The 24,250-nt window shown below is 37.8% G+C and overlaps 1 protein-coding gene across 4 annotated transcripts in view; it reads right to left on the bottom strand.

Moving 5' to 3' along the window:
• Positions 1-2,557: 2,557 nt before the first annotated feature.
• The window catches only part of UTRN (utrophin), a 394,109-nt gene continuing 372,416 nt past the window's right edge, over positions 2,558-24,250 (bottom strand). For 2 of the 4 annotated variants that reach the window (XM_075413727.1, XM_075413726.1), the window contains 6 exons: positions 18,033-18,191; positions 17,410-17,653; positions 10,836-10,944; positions 9,329-9,415; positions 6,461-6,483; positions 2,558-4,845 (listed from right to left, as the gene is read on the bottom strand). In XM_075413727.1, coding sequence (XP_075269842.1) covers positions 4,837-4,845; positions 6,461-6,483; positions 9,329-9,415; positions 10,836-10,944; positions 17,410-17,653; positions 18,033-18,191 — 631 coding nt within the window. In that variant the 3' untranslated portion in view covers positions 2,558-4,836. The remainder of the gene's footprint in view (positions 4,846-6,460; positions 6,484-9,328; positions 9,416-10,835; positions 10,945-17,409; positions 17,654-18,032; positions 18,192-24,250) is intronic. The other 2 variants (XM_075413728.1, XM_075413729.1) reach the window with 2 other exon arrangements.

Genomic DNA, 24,250 nt, shown 5'->3' with positions numbered 1-24,250 from the left:
TTAAGAGATCCCTTCGTGTTGGCTGCAACAGCTTGCTGCAGCGCTGGGATGCCTGGGAAAACGAGCTGGATCAGCCCACCCCTGGCAGCTCTCTACTGGCATCTCAGGGAGCTGCTTGGAAAAGCAGGTGATGAAAACACAACCTTCCCCTTCTGAAGGCAGCTGTTCTTTCTCATGCATAGGTTTAAGTTTCAGAGAGTGTAATTTTTGCTGGCGCATCATGAATATTTAAGTGGTACTAAAGGCAGAAGATAGTCTGCTTTTAGTGTCTCCCAAAGACACAGGAGCCAAGGAAGATTTCACCTTTGCTGGCCAGAGGAACAACATTTTGTGAGGAAAGTAGCATATAGCTGATGATTACTGAGAGCTTTTTTGCTTGTAAGATGGAAGAGATCTCTTCGTGCTCATGGGTATTTTTTTTTCCACTACAAGTTTGTTTTTTTTTCCCCACACCCCACTGTTATTAATTTACACCTCGGCTGGATTTGTAAGACTGATTTTGTTGCTGTGGTGGGAGCAGAATTCTCAGCCATATTGCAGGACACCTTCATTTCTGCATGACAGTGGACAGTATCTATTACTTGGATTTGAAGTGGTGTTAACGTTTACCTTCAGGATGGTTTTTCATCAGGCAACTCTGTACTAGAGAACAAAAATTACATGTAATGAGCAAACTCTTTCCAAAGGGCTATTTGTACTGTAAGTGTTTAAAAGAATATTTTGGTCTCTTGTATAAATCCAAAGCTTGCCCATTACACTAATACATATTTAATCAGGCTGAATTCAGTTGTTATTTTCCCTTCTCATTTTTCAACTGTAGAAATAACAGAAGAGAGACCAGAACCCCTGACCTGAATCACATTCAGGTGATAGGAATTGTCATGTGCATACTGACAGCTGGTATCTGGGCCCAGTATCTCTCACCTAGTGGGGCTGGACTCTCATAATTTAACTGTCTTACATATCGAGATTTGAACATCTGAAGAGCCTTACCTTGGTCCAAAAAGAAATAATACCATCACCACATAAGAAGAGCTGTTTTGTAGTGGAAGCCCTCCTGAAGATGGAGTCCATATAGCAGACAAACTTCTGCACTCTGATTTTAATTAGATGCATCAATCTCACATCTTCTCTGAGAAAATGAACTGATCCGATGGCAACATTTCAGCTCAAGGGTGCTTTGTAATAGCAATTTAAACAAATATGCTATCAACCACCCCATCCATTCTGGGCTGTGCAGGAGGGTGTCTCTCCCGGTTAGATGGATAGGCATGCATCTTGGACTGAGAGCTCTTCAGTGCGGGAACCTAATTATTCTCCTGAAAAGTACCACGCTGGCTTGTTTTTGCCTGACAAAGTAACAGCGCAAGAGGCTGGTTGGTGCTCAGGGGAGAGGGTTGTGCAGAGAAGCGAGGGAGTGCTTACCATTGCGCTGCTCACTGAGGACCAGAGGTTGCTGTGCCCTGCCACTGGCCTTCCCCAACCCCCACAGCAAGCTGTGGAGAAGTGGGTGCCACTCTGTTCTCCCCGACCAGAGCCAGGACCTTCATGGCATGGTACTGAAGCGTGATTTTAAGTTGGGAGAACCTTCCTCACACATGGCAGTGTTACAGAGCTCAGGCACCTCCTACCTTAGCAATCGGGGTACAGACGGTGTAAGCTGTAGCTTTTAGCACTTTGATAAACTGTTCTCAGTGTCAGGCCCTGGTACTGATCCACACCCCTCTTCTGCTGCCTTCAACTCTACAAACATTTAATTAAAAGTCGTAACTTCTTTAAAGAAAGATTTTGTGTTTTAATAGATTCTTTAACCTATCAGTCTTCTTCTCTGACACTTTTATTGTTCTAGAAGCAGAACTTAATTTGACTCAACATATTGCTATTTTGATAATTAAATTCCTTGTTAACTGCTGAATCATTGAAATGCCATGTAAAAAACCCCTTGATTTTTCCTTACAACTTATTATTAAGCAGCCTTTTACAAACTGAAGGAAAATGCCATTATTTTGACACATTTTACATCTGTTAGAGTTTGAAGAAAAATAATATTTTAACAAATATTACACATGAAATCGCTATTATTATAAGGAAACAGAATTGTTAGGGTTGTGGACATTTTTTCTCCTCTAAGCACAGTAGTTCTAACACAATCATTAACACAATTTGCATTAGCTTAATGCAAATACCTAAAATCAGCACACGGTAGGGCTAGAAAGTACATATTTCCTGACCAAAAAGCTAATGCTGTGTTTCAGCTTAGCATGTTGATCAAACACCATCAAAACTTGAAGTCTAATTTACAGTTCCAATATCTGACACAGCTTCATGCATTATTGCTGTTTTGTAATATGTATATATAGCATTTTTTAAATAAAAGCCGTCTGCTTCTCAGTGATCAAATTTAAAATCTATCACAAAATTGAGAAGGATTCTAGACTAAACCACTAAAGACAGAAGACTGAAAAAAATGTGCACAGATTTACAGGGAGAAAATACTGCTTAATCTCATTTATATAAATGCAAACTACGCTCCAAAAATGGTAGCATATAGAAATGGACTATCACAGCACTCCAGTGTTAAAATTAATCTTCTTCATAATGAGTTTTTCAGCATTTGGCAATAAGTGCCATCCTTGAAGACCACAAAACTTGAAAGAACCCCATACTTTTTCTCATGTTACTGCAATATATTCCTTTTATTTATTATTGTCTCAGAGGAAGAATGTTACAATGTAGTGTTTGAAGTAGCATTTACTTGACAGCAGAGGACAAAGGATGCATACAAACACAGGCAGAAAAACAACTTTATACATAACCTCATATTCAGAACAAAAATAAAAGCCACCCGATTCACTGCTGAGACCTTTTATCTTATGTAGAGGTGGTATTTTTAAAGATTCTTTGCCTAGAGAACGGTGTAGCTTGATAAAAGCACTTTGCAGAGAACAGAATACAAAGCTATTTCCAATACTACTTATGAAGATAGGTCTGAGGTAGAAAGGTGGTCATGGCTTTCCTCTTCTGTAAAATGTGGGGTTTTTTCTTCTCAAAATAACTACACTACTTTTTTTAATAGATGAAGCATTTATAGGAGCCAGCATCTTCTCTTCCCACCTTGACAATTTTGCTCCACTCAGGAGTAATACTTAGCATTTATCTAGAGCTTTTTGGACACTAACTAAGCAAGCCCTACAAGACCTTTGAGAGGTAAGTACTATAATCCCCATTTTACAGATGGGAAAACAGAGGCAGAGTGGTTAAACAATTTGCCAAAGGGTTCAGAAAGAGCTGGCACCAGAGCCAGTGCTAGAATGCAGTCAATGCATCACTCCTTGAGCAGCACCAGTCCAGGAGTGAATACTGTGGGTGCAGGACAGTCTAGCTGGCACCACTTCACAAAAACACTAGAAATCCCTGACCTGCTGTCTTAACGTCCTCTAGCATTTTTCAGTAGCAGTAGAGAATTTACAACTGTTCAATTTTGAGATTGTTTTTTTAATCTCAAAATACCATTTTGAGATTTTTTTTTTCTTCAGTAATAATTAAGAACAACACAGTTTAGTTTTTCTCCACTACAAGTGAAATATATTGCATGCAGTTTTACCAATTAAAGGTATGTCCTGAAATTAAAGCAAATGTCCATGCAGCATTGTAAACTCTGTGAAGGCATTAAAATCTCTTATGCTCATTTTAAAACTAGAGATCAGCGACATAACTTTCCCGCAATTATCCCTACTTGAAGTACATAAATAAATGATTTCAAAGATAAAGAGGAGTTGCAAGATTACAGTGCCAAACGATACTACCTAAGTGCCTTGCAGATTGGACGAAAAGATTCCATCGCTAATAGTATTGGAAAGGGCTTTCTAATTGTCTCTTCATTTCCAAGAGCCAGACAAGAGTGTGGTGTGTTTAGATCATCGGAAGGGGATCTCACGGAAATGAGCTTTACTTCACAGATTATAAATTCCAAAACTTGAAGCAAGTTTGGCACAGAAGGGAACAGCAAAGCTTTGCTCTGAACAAAGTTGGGAAAGATTACACTAACTTAGACCTTACTAAAAACAACTTCAGCTATCATCTAAGTCCTCTTTTTAGCTATCTCCTGATTCAAAATAAACTAAGGCTTAAAAAAAAAAAAATCCTCCAAATGGAGTGTGTTGACTGGAAATAATTAAAAGAAAGTTAAAAATATCATGTTGGTTTGTGATGATGATTATGGCTCAAAATGACAGTTTACTTTGTTTAATGGAGTTAAAATACTGTAGCTTGCACTCAAAGGCAATTTTTGTTAACCAGTAACAATAATGCAGATTATGGGAACTTCATATGCCAATCCTGGAAACAATTCAAGGGTAATCTGATATCTGTGTGGTCAGATGGTTAGCATATAAATAATCAGTACAGAATATTAAATGTGTGAGAATATAACTAAGGGTATTTTACAATGTAAAGCAAAGAGCCGAAAGGAATGTATAAATGTAACATTTTGCTCCAAACTCCTTATGCAGTTCTCTTTACGATTATCAAAAAGAATGTATATAAAGCCCCTGCCCCTTTTCCCGCGGCTGTATATTTATACAAATCAGTGACAAATACTCCACTGCTCATTAATTTACAGTTGCATAGAAAGGGAAGAAGAAGAAAAAAACCCAATACTATAAAAACATCCTCATCTTTGGGTATTCAGTGTTTTACTATTTCAAGTAGAACACGCAGTCAGAGCGAACAGGGTCCCATGCAGCCTTCTGATGAAGTGGAACTCACGATCGGTGGTTTGTAGAAAAGGGCTGTACTGCACGTCAGGATGCACTGGTCGGCGTCCAAATGAACACTTCACATTGCCTGTCACGGTGAGAAATAACCACATCAGTACCACATTAATATGCACAGAAAGCTCTAAATACTCCAAGCTCAGTTCAGTTAAGGACTTTAATGTGATTTTACAAAACCTCCGTATTTTAAAAATTTAGATGTATTTGCCAAAGTCTGAGCAAATCAGAGAGGCACATAGTTAAGGAAACCTCATTTTACTATACTGTAGTGTTTAAAATTCTTGTTGAGTAAGGTCCAAAGGATGATAGTCTACAGAGCAATAAATATAACTTATAGATTCTCCACATTCTACAGAAAAAAGTTTAGGCAAACTACTGTCCTATCTGAAGCCTGAGTGATAAAAATGGAGAGCGCACAGAGTCTGGATCTGGACTTGACCCTTTCAAATGTGAAGCTTATTTCCAGGCTCCTGTTTCAGGATTCTGCTTCTAAACAGAAAAATGCCTTCTCTAGTGGTTCTGGAAGGGTAGATTTGCAGTGAGACCATTTGGGAATCACCCTGTATCTGAAACAAAAAACCAAATATTTTTTCAGGAAGATTAGTATTATTCACTGATAACACTGAAAGCTATCTCTGTGCCTGCTTAGAGGAAGGATTTCGGAAAAATGCTAGTTTAATTCACTAACTTATCAAGAGACTGAAACACAGAGTCTGAGTTAATGAGGGCATGATTCATCTCATTCTCTTTAGAAATTCCTGTTTGGGAGGACTATCCTACTATCCCAGATATTGCAATCCAAGGAGGTGTCTGCAGAACAGTATTTCTGAATTCTTAGGTATTCATTTTGGGGAGGTCCGACCTTGCAAACTGTGGATTAATGGACAAAGTGAAGCAATTTGGGGGAGTAAATAGCCTCTTTCCATACCACTTAATTCTTATTAAGTCTCACACAGCAATTTGTGGTAGTCTTTAAAACTAACTTAACAATGGATCTTTCAAGGAAGTCTGCAATGACACAAGATTATGATGTTCCTTACTTGTCATATGTGCACTCCAATATGAACCTAAACCTGTAGCAAGTGTTTTTCCTATTTCTGTTACTTATAACAGAAATGTAACTGATCATTTATACCAGTTAGATTTTCAAGAACAAGTATCTAAATATCAGATTGTTCTTTACATTTTTGTGAACCCTGAAAGCAGTCAAATTTCTGCTTTGGGTTTGTAAAGTGGTTGCCTACTGGGAGAAGGCAACTTAATCCAATGCCTGAGATGCTGTGTGGCTCTTGATCCTTGTGCCCTGGTGTTCATACCTCCTGGAAGTGGTGTCATGGGCACCAGGTCACAAGGACATATGGATGTCTTTGCAAGAACCAGCTTTGATCTTGCAGAGCTGATGCTGGCTGAAACTACTTGGCTCCAGTAGATTCGAACTGATTCCATCTGGTTAGCATCTCAGAACTGTGCGCCATAGTACCTTTGGTAATGCCTGAACTAGCAGAAATTTTCTGTTAACTGGGATATTCCAGAATCTAGCCTTCCTGTTACATCAGTCTAGCTTCCAAATAGACCTCTAGAGAAAAATACAGAAAAAAACCCAGCCACTTTGCTTTAAGTGGAACTTTTCCACTTGCTTTAATTTGGTTCCAATGACTATGCAAGTATGTAAACCTGTCTCATACCTGTGGTCTGCCAGTGAAACTTGCTGCAACAGAAAAAAAAACAAAAGAAAGTTAGAAATTTACATGATTATGCATCTTGGCAGTTTTAAAACAAAGTCAGTGTCAGGAAAATACGTACTTTAGAAGAACAGAAAGACCCCATCTTAAAAAAAATAAACATTTAACTGAAGTGTGTCGTAATGGTCTCTACATAACTTTCTTCATGAATTTATTTTTCTTGTAACAAATTCATAGCATTATGAATACATAGACGATGTAAGTTGTTCCTTTTTCACCACTTGTGACCATGTAGATCTATGAGTGCTGTATTATAATACCATCTGTTCAAAATGCACTGTTCTGGAACTCATGTGGATGCAAAGGCAAGAATTCTGCCCATTGTTGCACAACTGCCTAGTTCTGAGGACCAACCTCATAAATAAGGAAGGACAAGAGGCATAATATTCATTATCAGAGGATCTGAGGATCAAAAAAAAAACCCCATTAAGCACAGTGCTGGCCTTACTATATGAATACTTGCTTCATGAGGGAAATTTGGAGTAAGTAAAAATACTGATTTCAAGATTAATTATAACTTGAAATCTGTAAAAACAAACATAACAAACAAGAAGACTGGCTTTATTTTACAGTCAAGATGGCAAAAAAATAATCTACATGAGGGTCAGATGCTAGTAACTCTCCCTAATGGAAGCCGTGGCCAAGGAAGGAGAGACCAGTACCAATGATGTGGTGAGAAAATACCTTTCGTTTGTTTGTTTTAAATGGACATGATATGCTGAACATGATGGTTGTTTTAACAAATTTAGCTTGGGCATAATTAGAAAAGGGCAGGGATATTATTTTTTAAGATTAGGAATACAGGGATGCCCTTAAAACTGATTGCCTAGGGAGTCCATGGAGTCTGCGTCATTGGCTGTCTTACAGAACAGGCCAGACAATTGTCTGTCCAGAAAGACAGATCCAGCTCAGACAGCCACAGGAGAATATGATTGACTAGATGGGCTGTCACGGTGTTCTCTAGCAAAACTCAGTTTAACGCACTCTGTTGAGAAGGCCAGACTAATGATCCTCTTTCCAGGCTTCTAAGACAGTATATAAATCTTACATGGTTAAAAAAATACACTCCTAGTAAATCTCCCCAGTAAGAGATATTCTAGAATGACTGAAGAAGAGCAAACCACTAGTACCTACTAATTGGAGCATGCTGGTTTGGTTTGATTTCTGCAGCAGCATGTCAGTAGCAAAGGGAAAAATCACATGAAATTTGGAACTGTGACTTCTTTTAACCTTAAATGCTCAGAAACACTTCACAATATGAAAGGATGCGAGGCCACAGTTTTCACTTTCAGTTCCTCCTGCCTCATTTAGGATATTGTTTTATGGATATTAGATTTTTTTTTTTCCATTTTTCCCGGTAGTGGAGAGCAGACATCATTATCAAGCTTGCCCTCCCACAGGAACGCAAGGAAGTATTTCTGCAAATTTGCTGTAAATTCATTTGGGTCCAATGTCCAGGAGTTGCTGTACTGTTTCTACATGCAAGACAGGAATTTGCAAAAAACAAGGATTGATACTTGACTTCAATTTTCTACTGATTTGTCTAATACACACACTTGAGTTGTGCTGAACAGCTCCACTAGCTTCTGACTTTAAGCAGAGATGCTCCTTAAAATCAAATCCTTAATTTGCAAAGCAATGGGCTCTGAACATCAAGGACAGCTGAAACAAAACCTTTTTTGCTAGATCCTGATTTGCTTTCTCGAAATGTGCAAAGTGCATCTTCTGTGATGCAGTTCTTCACAGCCAAGCAATGTATGTACAAAAGATAAAAGCGGTATTTTAACAGGGTTCACTGAGTTTACGAAACAGAATAGAGTTCAGTCTCGACGCTTCCAAAAGGACTGGGCATAAACACCCTCCCTCCCACTTGTTCCTTTTAAAACTAGCCATCATTATTACATCTCATTTGAAAGAGCTGTTGAAAGTTTAATATATCAAAGTTTTCGCTACTGTTTTTCTAAGGCAAAAGAGCTGAAAGTGAAGATATATATGTATGCATGTATTTAAAAAAAACCAAAGTACATGAAATAGCAAAGTTGCCACTTCACCCTCCCTGCCAAAACCAGCAATCTGTATGAAATACTGCTGGAACCAGAGAGATAGGTCCTCATTCCCATAAGTGCAATGACACACTGGAAGGAAGAGAATCAGTGGAAGCTATGATCAGGAAGGATGCTGTGATAAGAAGAGGATCATATGTCAGCTGATATAAGCCATGCATATGAAACTAATTGAATTTCCTTTTGATCTCTCTTTAATAGACACTGAATAAAATATCAACTTTCAATGCATATAAGCAGGGAAAGGTGTTATGTGCTATGTTAACGGTTATTTCCTCTGGTCAATTAATTAAATAACTAGTTCAAATAATTAGTTCAGGCACTCACGATTGGGCTATTGTCCCTCCTGTGGCCTAAGGACTTTTTTCAACTTTTATTAGAGCAACAGCATTCAGAATTTCTGAATCTACACTCAGTTAAGTTCTATCTAGGGTTTACATCAGCTGCAAGTGGGATTCCAGGTCTCTTTTCCCTTATGTGGACACAAATGAAAATTCCATATGGAGCTACAGGATTTTTTTATAGGGAATCACTTCAATGTAAAACATGAGAATATTTGTTTATTTTCCTTCACAAACAGTGTATATTGAATAGGTGTAAGGAATAGGATTATGTAGCTTGCACATCTTGACAAGAAAACTCATCAGAGAGAAGATTTTTTCTTAGTCAATACCACAACGACTTTTTTTCTTGAAAAAACCACCTCAATTTCAATACTATTCTCAGAGACATATTTGGTTACACTTACAGCAGCAAGCTGGAAACGTACTGTTGATTTGCTCCATAACATCTGTTAGATCTGTGTTGGTATCGTGAGGTGGAACTAAGAAGTCATCTGCAAATACGGCAACAAAAAAAAGCATTGAATTTAGTAACGCAAGGAGTAAAAAAGAAAAGAAAAAAGAAAAAAGACAACAAAATTCTGAAAGGCATTCTCATCCAACCCACCAGTTAAATACTCCTTTAGATTTTAAGGGAAACCACTACCTAAAGCCTTTGTAACTTAATGTGTAGGAACTGTCATCGATAATTGCCAGCCTTGGCAGAGGAGGTGAAAGTTACATTATTGATTTGCAGCAGAACTCATTTCTTTTTTATTAAAGCTTAAGCATTGCACCCAAGATTTAAACTAGAAGAAATTGCCAGCAAGAAGCAATATATAAGAATTTACAGTTAAAATAAGTAAAAGGTTTACAAGACGAGGGAATTATACTTGCTAGTTGCTCAATTAATATTCTGTTCCATTTTCAGATGATTTGTCATGTAACATCCAGAGTGAACACACCATTCTTTTTCTGAAAAAAACCCACTTATCTTTTAGATGGTCTTTATTCAATATGCACCAGCAATTTCACTAGTGTTAAAGTCCTCCTTGACATTTTTTTTTTTTAAATGCTGCTTAAAATTAAGCCAAACAAATGGTTAGTGAATACAACTGGCTCTGTTCCTGGTAGTGTTATTAGACAGCATCTCTCATAAATCTAACGTTGCATTAAATCAGACTCGAAGACTTTCCATGTTTTTCTAGACAAATTAAAGCAAACCCACATGTTAATGCTGGGTGAAAACTTTTCAGTATGCAACGGAATATTTTTTCTGTTTTCTACAGAAATAAAATAATTTTTTAATCTATAACACAAAGGCTTAAAAACAAAAACAAGGAGGAAATTGCACTTAAGATAATTGGAGAATTTAAAGTAAACTTTCAAGAGAGAAATCCCCTCACTTGCAGAGGCTGTATACCTAAATACTCAGTAGTTCCTGAAGATGTGAAGTCTTTGAGGTGTGGGGTTATCAGAATACCAGGACAAGCAGAGGATACACAAGAATTTTTAAAACAGCTATCAGGAAGATTTGATTACATGTTTTGGACTTTTGTTCCTGTATCTGACAAAGTACTTGGGTGCATGCGTATACCGTAGGACAAACAGCTGTTGACCATTTCAGTCCAATGAAATCTGGTTTCCCCTTCAGTGAGGATGGATTTGCCCAGTAAAATCCCTTGCTCGAAATGGAGGAGACCAAGTGGCCTATTGACAGAAACCCGTAATTTAGAGTCATCTGGATTCTTGCGATACTGCAGCTGTTTGCCTGTCTGGGGAAGCAACCGCTCCAGCTGCAGTAAGTGTTGCTGCCAGTAGCATCACAAAGATCAGTTCCTTTTTATTTGTAGATCTCTTCAGAAACATGCCAACAAACCTATTCGGTTGTCACCTTTAGAGCCACGCAGCACATTATCTGATCAACACACTTACCTGTCTGATGAAACTGCGAGCTTGTCTCTTGCTCAAGCAGGTAGCCAAGGGCAGAGTGCTGGGGTGAAGCACAGGGGGAGGCGCCATTAACCCGGGAGTCTGACTCTGGCTATATTAAAGACAATAATACCCTAATTTAGATAAATTGTATCTACAGAATTTAAGTGTGGGCTTGAACGCAGTCATCCCAGTCCTTTTTTTTTTATGTACTCTTTCTTGTTTGGTCTCCAAACTATTGAATGTTGGCTTAGGTCTATACAACTGTTACGGTGGGAAAAAACAAACCAACAACCTGTTAAAAGAAAATTTAGACTGAAGTGTAATTCTTATGAGACTCCAGTTGGTCTTGTTATAAACAATGTTCTGCTGTGAGCATGCACCATAGAAACATAAAGTTAGGTACATTCCAAAGTGTCTGCCGAGGCTCTCTGTCTAGCTGTGCAGAAAGACTACACAATGGTATTATTGAGGTTGTATGCATATGTATTGATATATACATACACATAGATACACAGAAGGCATTCAGCTAAGGTCCCCTAAAAACCTTTACTAGGATGGCTGACCATGCTTAGAAAAAACTCTTCAATCATAAAAAATTTTGCAAAATTCCTTCCCAATCAAGCTGAGTGAAGACATAAGATTCAAGATAACTTTGTTAAATCTAAAAAGTGGTAGCTAGCCATCACTCCTGCTGATGCTGCTTCTTAATGGTCTGGAGGACACCAAATTTGCAGAAAAAACTATGTACTATATAATCTCCAGAAAATTATGAGAAGGAACCCATACACTTGTAGGCAACCCTTTCTGGACTCTTAAATTCACTTGAAGAATCAAACATGTAAGTTCTATATTACATTTAGTTGTAACCACATATGTGTTTGAGATTATGTAAAAGTATACATATAAGGTTACAAATACGAAAAGACCATAAGACTTCTTCACTATAACAACTCAGAAATACTGGGAGGGATCTTGTTCAGGCACTTTTTTTTCCCGTCTTTTCCTTCATTCTTGTAAGAAATTCTTTGAGGAAGAGGGTAGTTATACAGTATTTGACCTCCAGAAGTCATTGTTCTGAAAAAACAGAAGCACATGAAACAGCATTTACATCTGAGGCAGTTACAGAATCTCAGCTGAAGTGGTTGCCCCTATCATTTATCTCTTTGACTGGAAATCATCAAATTACTTCCAAACAGTTTAAAGAACAGATTATTGAAGTAAATCTGTCAAAAGCAGATATAGAAGTAATTACAAAAAAACTCATTGCTTTTAAGATCTTTTGAAATTGAGACTGAACAAGTACCTAGAACTGCTATGAGACTCGATGCAATGAGGTAATAAGCAGAACAGCAGTTAATTTGTGCACAAGTTTGGTCCTTTGCAGCTGACAGCCTTAAGCACAACTTTCAATATTTTGAGATACCTTCCATTTAAAAAAAAAAAAACAAAAACAAAAAAATTCAACAAAACTGAAGACTGTTGAACAATGAAAGATACTTTTTGTTGCATACTCAGTGGTGAGAAATAGGAGCAAATGTTTCCATGAGCACTCAGCAAGTCTTTCTCTCCTCCAAATCTCATCACTCTTCCAGCATGACAATACCAACATCCAGCTTTGAATAAAAGAATAAATCAAGAAATATTGCTCTGCATTTAGAAGACAAAGAAAAATGGAAATGTTTTCAAGTCAGCCAAAGACTTTACCGTCAAGACACTCCTATGAACAGTGAATGCCTATCAAGTAGTTAAGTAATTTGCTATTCAGTATCAGGCTTCAACCCAGTTACAGGGCCTAGGTAAAATGAGTGTGGTGATTTAAAATAGGCCAAGCCCGGGGTAACTAACCCCATGCAATTCTGTGTAGCCAGGAACCTCTGTTCAAGAAGATGTTAGAGCTACAATGGTAAAGAGATGAATTAAATCGTCCAAGGGTTAAGAGGTACTGCAGTGCAGAACAAGGTTAACTCCAGTGGCAGAGTGGCTGCTTGCCCACCGCACCAATAGATGGACAGAGATAATTTGAATCATCCAAAATGCCAACTTGCACCTGGACAGGATCTCTGTCCCTCTTCAAGCAATAACTGTGGACAAATGGTGCTGAGATGGCCGAAGAAGGAAGATCAGTGCTGAACTTGATACAAAACTGAAGTACAGCAACACATAGGCTAGAACAAGGACTGCGAGGCACTGCAAAGTCAAGATTAATTAGGACAGAAAGGAGATGCCTACAAACTTAAATGATGGGTTGGTAGTGAAGGTTATTTAGTACCGCTTAGGAGTGGTGTTGCAAATGACAAAAAAACCCTGCAGAGCACAAGGACTAACACAGTGGATAAGCTGAGAGCAAACAAAACATACTTGGAATACTCTGTACATTGATGTACTACATATTGCTGCAGCAGTCAGAATGAAATATTGCAGCTGGATTAAAAAAAACAACGAACACATCACCTTCTAATCAGAAGACAATGTCTGATGATTTCATTTTCATTTAAATATACTGATGTTACACTACTTGGTGTCAGTGACTACAATAACAAAAAAAGCCAAAACAAACCAAAATCCTCTTCTTCTGTCATCACGGTAATACAGTTGAGCAGATGAAGAGTGGGGTTTGGAGCAGAAAGGGTCCTGGTAGTGGCATCAATGTCTTAATATAATAATCAGATACTGAAAAATGTTAAATGCAAAACAGTTGAGGGTATAACTGCATGTATTTACATGATTTAACAGATTTACTGGGAGAGAACCTGAGAAAAAACTGTAGAAAATCATGTTCTACTTGACCCTAGTTGCATAACACTTACAAAATCTGGCCACTTCCATCATCAACCCCCTTTAGGCATCATGAAGTTCATGCATTCTTATTCAAAACAATCCAGCAGACAACCCTTAAGCCAGAAAATGTAAGAAAATAGCACTAGACTTTACTATATGCTTGCTGCTTCTTCCTGAATAAATTGAAGCAGAGAGACCAAGCACACCTCTACAGGGGTGAGGTGGAAGTTTCCATCTCCAGTTTCTGGGAGTTTTCAGACTTCTTTTTATGCAAAACCATATAAAGATATGAAGGGACAGATAAGTTCTTCTCCAAAAAACTCTGAAATTGAGGGATTTTTCTGTATTACAGCAGTTTTTAAACCATTTCAAGGGAGATATTTATTTTAACCAATTTTGATCTACAGTGCCTTATTTCACTGTGCCTTCTGCTGGTGTCTTTCCCAAAGCAGAGCCTGAAGTGTTCTGTGGCTTAGTGGATAGATAAGACATACCCTTTCTTCCCCTGACTTCTGTTGCTTTTGGTAAAAAAAAAACAAAAAGCATCCCCTCCACATCACAGAAAACCTCAAAAAGGCCAATTCCCTTTCCATATCCATTACAGATGTTTCTTCTTGTTCCAGACTTACTCTCCCAGTCACACAAGAAAAAAGTCTCTTCTGCTCAAGCTCCTCTCCTTTCAGTTGGAGAGGGAGCTGCAGTCCCTATTTACTCTCACAATCAGATCATGTAGCCAGTGACAGATTATTTTAGCTCCCATTAACTTCAATATTACATCCAATAAGAACTCTCTATTCAGTATCTCAGACAAGCAACGAAAAACCCAAACAGACTTTAAATGTCCTTCATAACAGGTCTTAATTCTACTTTGCACATGCAGTATCTAAAAGGGCTGGAGGAAGAAAAGTGAAAATGGATTCTTTATTTTTTCTCTATATGATTAACATGTTGGCATCAAAGTTGTCAAACGCTGGTTCTGTTTCACCTTCCTCTTTGGCACTATAATCAATCAGGCAGACAAAAATGACAACATCATATGACAGCTACCAATCCTTTGGGCTTGCTAAAATAAAAATAGTATAGTAGCCTCAGTATTGTGACCTGAAGTAAGCAAACGTGCAGTGAGAATGCATGCGTATTTCTGCTCAAGGTGCTCTCTAAAGAATGTCCTAGAATGAGCTCATCTAGATTAAATGGTTACTACAAGAAGGCTTCTAAGGTTCATTAATTCTCTGCCCAAATGTCTGTATGTAGACAGACTCATTCCATATCTTTTAGAGGAAAAAAGTTGCAGTATTTTAGATTAAGTTATTTAATAATTCTAATTAATTAATAAATTAATAATTTTAGATTCATGTTATTAACCCAAAAAACAGTCAGGAGGCTGACTGGAGAAGAGAAATGGAGAGACTTGCTGTTGACAGTAGAGAGAAACAGAGATGATATGAAATGTCAGTCATGGCAAAGAAATTGCTGTAAGACAGTTGTGCCCTTTAATACTAGTAATTATTATTACAGGAGTTGCAGAGTTGTTACATATTTTGACATTGGGGCTTACGAGAATCTTCCATACAAATCTTCCATCTCATTAATGGGAAAAGGTATTCCTTATATCCGCAAAAAAAAATAACTGGGACAGCCAATAAAAGCAAAAGAAACAAATACATATACTCAGATCCTCAGCTGGCTTCTGATAAAGTCCTTCACCAACCAGTGAGAGAGATAAAGACTTCCACAGATAGTGAATGGCCTAAGTGACAGAAAAACAAATATGCTGAGGAGTGGTCATTTTTGCAGAAAGTTAAGGGGGCAGTAGTGTGATTTAGTGCTGCTTCATAATTGTATTAATGTCAAAAGAAAGAAGTTTCAAAGAACATATACTAAAAAGCTAAACTATTTACAATTCTGAAGCCCTTCAGGGGAGTAACTTCAGCATAGTAGGAGACAGCTTGCAAAAACTCTGCTTAGGGCAGTCAAAAAAACCCCAGTAAATAAAGTAAGGATGTATTTACAAAGGCATATCGAAAAGTCGCAGATATATTATAAATGCAATAATGAAGACCTTCTCATATAGTTGACTTCATACCAGTTGCTTCATCAAAAGACAGAGGAGAAACAGGAACAGCTTAGGAAATGGCCCTTGGAACCATCAGAAGCATGGCATGACTCCCACAGAGACAGGAGATTTTTGACAGGAAGTGAAAGAGCAACAACATATAGTAAATGAGGTGTACGTAATGAGAAATATTGAAAAAGGTCAGCTCTGTTCTGCTTTACCCTATCAGCAACCACAAGCTGCAGAATGCCCAGAAAAATCCAAAGTCAGAACTGATAAGAAGAAACTACTGACCCTCTGTCGGCTGACTTTAGCACAACACACATGCATACCCTAAATGTCTAGCTAAGAATGTTATAAGGATACTGAAAAGAACACAGAATCATAAGATTATCCACAGCTACATTAGAAAAAAATAAAGTTTTAAAGGGTGAACATGTTCCTGCTTTAAGCACTAAGCTGAAAGTGACCATGGGTTTGGCAGAACTTCTGTGTTTCAACTCTACAGCTGTTTCCTTGCAGATTTTAAACCCTTCTCTGAAACACCTAGTATTGGTCATCGTTCTCAAGATACTCACTTCATGAATGGTTGTTAACAGTTGCACCAGTTATCTTCCCTGCTAAATATTTAAGCCACCCAAATACTGATTAAAGATGCTAGAATGACAGTAAAAACAACCAAAATACTCTGTTAGAGAGGTAGGGAAGCCATCGGAATAGATGCATCTTAACGCTATTCAGCCAAAACTGCCTAGAAAAATTAGAAGTCAGAGAGTGAAACAAACAAAAAATAATCTTTATTACTGTGATGAAAGCATCTTCTATAGCAGGAACTTACGCTACTTTGATACCTGGTTTATGCAGTCTATTTCTTGGCTTAGTTAAATCCTTTACTATGCACCGCCAGCCACCTAACTCATGGGAGGAAGGAATCATTTGCCTTACTGTACTCTGACCCGAGTGTAATGATTAGTCAGAAGAAAACATTAATACAAATTTCTCTTCATTGTTCAAGCTTCCACACACGATGTAGTACAAACTAACCACTAACAAGACCTTGTAGATGGTGCTCCTGTTATTTTTATAGCCTAGATGTGCGTATGCTGACTTCAAAAACAAACACCTCTTCCTCCCAACAAATAAACCCTAAAATCTCTAAATCTCTAGATACTGACATTTGTTAAAACAGTTGTGCCTTCAGCATTTACTTGTGCCCAGACCATTTTACTGTAGCTTGTTGGTCTAAATATGCTACTCAAGAGGAACTGAATTTTTAGTGGAATGAATTGCTCCTTGGCATTTTAGATGTATCTTTGGTATGCTAAGAAATGTTTCAGTGACTGTGACAACAAATAAGCAAATTATTTAAGGAAAGATTGGAAAACCGAAGTCAAATACAGGGTGTGACTGGAACCACTACTTGGAATAGGGTATACATTTTCTTCCCCCTGCTTTTTCATTCATGAAAATCTATTGCACTTGTTTGTGTTATTCTCAGTGTTTCATAAGTTAACATGACCTGTCCAGCACTTCTAATCAGCTTGTGCTCATTTGACTTTCACCATGGTTTATACTACAGGGTAGGAAAAGCTATCTCTTCACCCTAGAAATGACTGAGTGCAACAGACCAAGCTTGAGTGGTGAAAATATCTGCAGTAACGTTCCAGCACCTTTGTTCCACCAAGAAACCATCCATCATGCAGAAACAACATGGGGGAAAGAAAACAGTGCACCATCCACCTGCTCAAGTAGCTGCCGTAGCCGGTGAAGCTGAGACTCCAATTGTTTATTGTGATCTTCCAAGATTTGCATCCTTGCTTCCAGGCGACCTTTATGTTGCCTCAGGAGTTTAGCTTCAGCAATGAGCTCAGCATCTTCAGAAGTATGCTGAGGTGACACAATGGAGTCAGGAGGTGATGCAAGAGGGTTTATTCCTCTCCGAAGATGTTGCTCCTTTAGTTGCTCGTATTCTAGCTGCAGACTCCTGGTATATTGAAAAGAGGAGGAGAATGACTTAATCGAGTGAATTAAAATAGAAAACTTCCTCAGATCAAATGATGTTATCATCACCTCCAATTAAGAACACAAGTAGCTCACAGAAAGACAATGTCTTGACTTCTGGTTTATGGGAAAAAAAACATAAAGCAATAAAATACAGGTGAAACTAAGCTATTTTATCACAGACCCACCCTCTTCTACCTGAGTCAGGCTATGCATGACATATGCCTTGACTGATTTTTTTTTTTTGCTAAAATCCTGACTCCTAGGTGCATCTCTTCTCATCTCCAACAACTATACATGGTACATGCATGGCTCAAACAATGAGATGACAATTCAGACACCAGGTAGGATGATCATGGGACCTTTGCTCTTCCTCAAGGTCAGCAATGATGCGCTCCAACTCTCCTCGCTCTTCCTTTTCCACGGACTTGAGTATCTGAGCAGGACTCTGTGGCTGACTCGCAGGCGACTCTCCTCCCAGCGTCTGACAATACTGCTGGATAAGGGCGTGCTCATCCTCTCTAGAGCAATAAAACAACACAGATAAAGACCGAGCAGTAACGCATTTATTGTGTGAGCAAACATCTTTGTCAAGCTGAGGGGTTTTGTTTGTTTATGAAAAAGGACTAAGTAAGAATCTAGTATCTAAGTGTCAGATGTGGGTCTCAGCAAATTGTAATAAAATTGTTATGAGTTCTTTCTAAAAAATATACTTAAAAAAATATAAACATAATATGCACAGAAAAAAGAAGATTCATCTGTAGTGGCATAAAACACCAGTTTAATGAACGCATAAAGAAAAAATGCTGCTGGTGGTTTGAAAAGAAACAGTGAAAACAAGAATCTGAGATATTATAAACCAAAAATGACTAATTTAAAATGCCTTAAAAATAAATAAAACCAAAGAAGGTATCTGGTATTTACTTCTTCTTTCTTGGCTATAAATAGCTGGCATTTTTTAACATTCTTTAGGAGATAATTTTGGTGTGCTCAATTCAGCTAATAAAGTTACAGAGAAAAAAAACCCATGGAATTCTCCAGGAAGTCACAGAGCAATGAATCATCAAGTCTCTAGCTAACACTGTGCACTGCACAAATGAACTGACAATGCTGCAAAAATAATTCTATAGGTTTTGAATTAGCATTACATTTCCAGATTTTTTTTTCCATTTTGATATGCAGATGTGATACCTTGAAAGTCTCCAAGGGTAACAGATCTCCTCCTCCTTACAGATTCAGGGATAGGAATAAATTATAATGCTGTCCTCTTCCTGGCTCACATAGAAATTACCTTCTAGTAAGGAGATGCAGAAGTCCTGACACTTTCAATTATGCTATAATGTCCAAATGAGTTTGCTTCTGTGTAGGTGTCCCTTTCCTCCCCCACTGCTGACTTCTCTCCATAGTAAAATCAGATGGATAGAAAGTGAAGGATACAATGTCCTAAAAATAGTTTGTTTGCTTACTTATTCAAGAAGGATAAATCAGCAGCAGAAAAGCATATACTATTCATGTTTTTAAGAGAGAAAGTGCTGTATGACTGCTGAAGAAAACTCTCCTTAAATTCTCTTCTTTGTTTGACTACAAAGCAGAGACTGCATGCCTTACGATACTGTGAAGTACTGTCTCCACAAACTTGATCCTAAAGATCTTCTACAGTTAAAGTATGGTCAGCAACAGAGAGAAAACCACAAGCAGTATATATATGCCTATTCAGACAGCATTTAGAAAAGATACTTTATCATATTAAAAATATTTCTTGTGCTGATCTTGTTCCTACAATTGCTGGAACGAAGTAGCAGTGAATTCTGCTATTAACTGATTATGGTCTGAGATAATGAAAAATATCCTCAAGGACTGCCTTTGAAAGCACATACAAAAAATAGGAAGCTCATTATATGCAAATTATTTGTTTTCCAAGTAAAAGTGTAACGGAGCTTTTCAAGAGGCTTTTCAGAATTTCCTGTCAGTCAGTTTAACGTCTTTCATCACAAAAGATCCAAATGTACAGTCGTTGAATTCACTGAACGAACAGTAAAACCAGTTATTTAGAAACATATACCCTGGAAGAAACCAAAGTTATTTCTGTGGTGACAAATAATCTATAAATAAATGCACGTACAAGTAAAACCCATCAGGTGTTTTACAGGCCATGCACATGGATTGGGGTTTTTATCAGAAATAAATTCAACCTTTTGGGATAAAGGGAGCAAATGCATGTGACAGGAAAAAAAGAGAGTTGCAAACATACTGTTTGTGTCATGGAAGACCCTATATTCTCCTGCTGAACCAAGATTTTTTGTAGTCGAGTACATCAATGCCCTTTTAAAAGCACCATCTGCATCAGGAGCAAGCCAAAATAACCACGTATTTAATAAAAACTGATTCCTGGTGTCTCTCTCTTAAAAAAAGCATTTCTATCATGCAGCAAAGTGATTTGGTTCTTTGTAGTACTGCTTAAGATAACCTTTATACTGAAGATTAATCCTACGGTAGAGCAACACTGAACTGTTTCTTCTCAGGGATAACTATTCACTATCTACCCAAAGCTATCATGTGGTGTTCCAATCCCTGACTTGTCAATGAGATTTGAAAACCTAGACTATTACAATCAAACAAATGTGTGTTAAGTAACGCTATACACAAAAAACCCAACCCAAACAAAAAAAATTTATAGCCTGTGACAGTTCCATTTACTTTAAAAGCTCATGGCATTCAATTCCACATAAGTTCATTTATGATATAAAGGTTAAAAACAGCTAGGTATGAAGAGCTCCTTCCACAGAGCCCTGGTTGAATATCACTTTCCTTCATCCTATCTTTTGGGATTAACTACTGGTTTGAAGAAATTTTACATGTAAAGTTGAAAAAGGAACCTAATTAGTGAGCTCTTCCACTTTTAACAATGAGTTGAAAGTTTAAAGGAAATAATATACATTCACTTATTTCTTCTCCGTCTTGGCTGTAGTTAGTACTATACTCTTGAGAAGAAACAACAATATTGACCTTCCATGCAAATGAATAAATGTAACAAATTTTTCATTCAATACACCTATATCATTATGATATAATTGGGGTTGTATGTGCATTTAAGTACCTCAGAAATATAGGGGATATCTGACAGTGTTAGCTGAATAAGAAACATAACAGTGCTCCTTTTTTTTCTTACCTACAGAAAAAAAGCCTCTAACTGCTTTCTCCTCTCCACTACTTGAGCAAGGGATATCAGGGAAACTCATCATCACTTCCTTCGTTATTTTGCATTCGTGTAGTTAAAGCTAAAGCAAACGCTAGTGCAGTTAATGAAGTTTGGATCAGGTCTTGATGTGATAATGAAGACTTTATGGTATTTCTCCACCCTTTAACCATCTTGATAAAACCCCCCATCCTTATATAACTAAATTTTTACAAAGTGATATAACCCCTAAACTCTGTGGTCTATAGCAGGGCTTCTACAGCCCTGCAAAACTTGCAGGATCCCCTCACTGCGACCGGAACTGCTGCACTAAGCCGGTAAGAGCTGGTGATTCAGTGTCGCATCTTCAGCAAGCACAGAAACAGAGCGTTCAAGCAGAGAACACAGTTTTATCATCCAGGTTTCAAAATACTGTTTACATATTAATTTAAATGATACAGTGTAGCTACACATACGGCCTTCTTTTGTTGATGTTGTCAGGAAAGAGTCACATGATCAAGTCGTTTGGTTATTTTAATTAGGCATCAAAAGGCTGCAGTCTACACTTTAAGATGACAAATTATTTTAAAAATAACTATGTAGGTCATCTGAAATGTCTTTTTTTTTAATAGGGCTCTGTAAATCTGGATTTATTATATTTCCTTGAATTTATTAAATCTGAGATTCAGTCAAGATTTTGGATGAAGTAACCTCATTTTTTAATGAAACTTATAAATCCCTTAAAGACGGAGCTTACAGAGTAAACACTTAAATACTTTTGACTGTTTTGTGGTCTAGTAGGTGATATCGATAATTTTATATTTCGGACTCACAGTTACTCAGTCCAGAGAAAATCTCATTTCCCTCCTCTCCCACTGGTTCAGACTCTAGGAGTCTGCACAGGACAGACTGAATATTGACCAGTCTTTTTTTAGGCATCCCTCCTTGCAGCTGACAGCAGGCTTTTTCACGTGCTGGAGGAAGTGCCTGATAAAAGTCTTCTGAAGGAAAAGTGTATTTTTACCACGTGTTCCGCCCCTGGACTGTCTCGCAAAATGACTAGTTCAAAGAAACAGCATCTCAAACCTGCACCAACAAACCTCATGACTGTAGTTAAGACAAATTCATTAGCAGAACAGGAGTCCCAGGTCAGGGCTTTACAATGAGCTACAACACAAGGGAGTGACACATGCTCCGTGCCACGCAAATGCTTTCATTTTGAGAATCTGGGACTCTCTTCTGCAGAATTGGTTGGAGATGGTAATCAGCAACCAAAATAAAACCACAACATCAAAATAATCTCCTCATCCTTTCCTGGTGGTTTTCCTGAAGACTCTGCGCACTTTGAGAAAAAGGTAGAAGTACACAAACTCCTTCAACAGCAGAGACTGCAGTTCCTTTTCAGCATTTCACCACAGTAGAAAGCAGTAAAAATGACATCCCAGGAGGTCAGACTTGAAAGAAGTCCATCTCAAAGGAAAAGAACAACTTAACAAGGAAACCCAGGCAAAATGGCCTTTGAAATCTCCTATTCTCTTTGTGGATATATATTTTCAAGAGGTCTATCCCAAAACATGCATTATGCATGGAGGAAGCAAGAGGTATATAATGCTGGATGTAACTCATCTTGCATCAAGACTAAGCTGTGGAAAGAAAAACTCAGATTTCCGGACAGTCACTTTTCATCAGTGTGTTACTTTATCTGATTAAGAAAACTGACTGTTAAATTAGATTTTAGATACTAAGAGGTGGGTATTTGTGATCTTCCTTCATTGATCCTTTTCATTTTTCCTGTGGCTCTCATACTACAGTGCCATGCATTCTAGTCCATATAAGGTGTACCTTGACCTACTGATGCTATGAGAAATATTAGAATAAGATTCAAGAAGGTACTCCAAGACACTCTTTGTCTTTTAGTTTATGTGTTTTTCTCCTGATTTTGTCATCATGTGGGACTACTTTGTCATTGTGACAAGATGTCTTTTGACCACTTACATTATGTCAAAGTATTCAGATACTACATACTGCGGCTCCAGTTTGATTTACGACACATTGAGTGCCAGTGCCAGCTAAAAGTACCACTGGCCTTCACTGCTTGTTCCTACCCCTGAGCGCACAGCTCCCTAAAATAAACACAAATAAAATTTCAGAGATGTTCCAACTCTGCCTTCAGCTGAGTGTGAAGTGTCATCAACACTGCTGCAGACAAAGATAACCAGTAGTAAAGGCATTAATCAGAAAATAGCTATTAAATATTCACATTTATACAAAAATTACTTATAATACGTCCAGTGCAATTAACTTCAGTGTTGGCTAGATAAGATAGTTTGCACATTACAGGAATAAGAGGGTTACATTCTTGTCCTATTTTCCTACGAATGTCTTTTCATTCGAAAACACCATGATCTGTGAAACTGTGAGGCACAGCTTTCTGTCAGGGATGCTAACTGTCATTCTTTGTTGCAAAGTCTGCATTTTTTCCTTATGGTCATCTTCACTTGTGAAGAGGCCAGTCTGCTCTTGAGATGTAGATGTTTTCACATGAATTAAAGCCAAAGAAAATTCATCACAACAGTCTACCCTAAACTTTTAGAACTCCCTAATGTATGGAGAAGATGACATGAAGGGAAAACATTTTTATTCAATGTATTTATATGAGAAAACTCATGCATGAGAGCATTAGAATGTTTGCTAAGAAGATGGACATACTACAATAGAGACTATGACTTTTTTTGTTATCTACAAATATTTTTCCAATTGAGGAAAATGCATTTTTAAATGGACTTCATATACCCTTGGACCAGGGCAGGGTTAGAAAACCTTAGGGAGACAGAAGAAGTCACAATGACGTTCCAGACAACCAGTTAGTTAAAACCCAAGAAATGTCTTTGATGAACGTTTTCTTAACCAAATGGCATATTGCAGAACATTTCTGCAAAAAAAACCTCATGACGTTTACCCGTTGCCAGAAGTTCTCTTAGTGTCATTCAAATGTGGAAGACTTCTTACACATACTCTCTGGAGCTTGAAGAGTGTTGAAAGTACTGTTGGTTAACACGTTAACCTGGCACTCTTGAGGACTGATAAAAACAAGACCTTAGAACAGAACTCCAGTTATGAGAAGCACAGATCTTGATTTCCAAACCAGCAATTATCTCCTGAAGGTTTGAAAGAATACCATAGGAAAATGAGATTTTGCTCAGATAGGTTTACAGCAGGGGCATCTAAGCTGAAACAGTGTGCATCCAGATTTCGAACTGCTCCTTCACATTCAGTCTCTAAAGAATGATGAAATCACGCTCATTTCTATGTCAAACTGCATTTAAACAATAAGAGTAGAGCTGAACTATGATCTTCAACTCCCGATGTTCCAACTGTTGGCAACTTATGATCTAAACTGGGATC

The sequence above is a fragment of the Opisthocomus hoazin genome, chromosome 2 (assembly GCF_030867145.1).
Source record: "Opisthocomus hoazin isolate bOpiHoa1 chromosome 2, bOpiHoa1.hap1, whole genome shotgun sequence".
Classification (NCBI taxonomy): domain Eukaryota; kingdom Metazoa; phylum Chordata; class Aves; order Opisthocomiformes; family Opisthocomidae; genus Opisthocomus; species Opisthocomus hoazin.
Note: the sequence above shows the minus strand (reverse complement) of the source record. Positions and strands in the feature narration are given on the sequence as shown.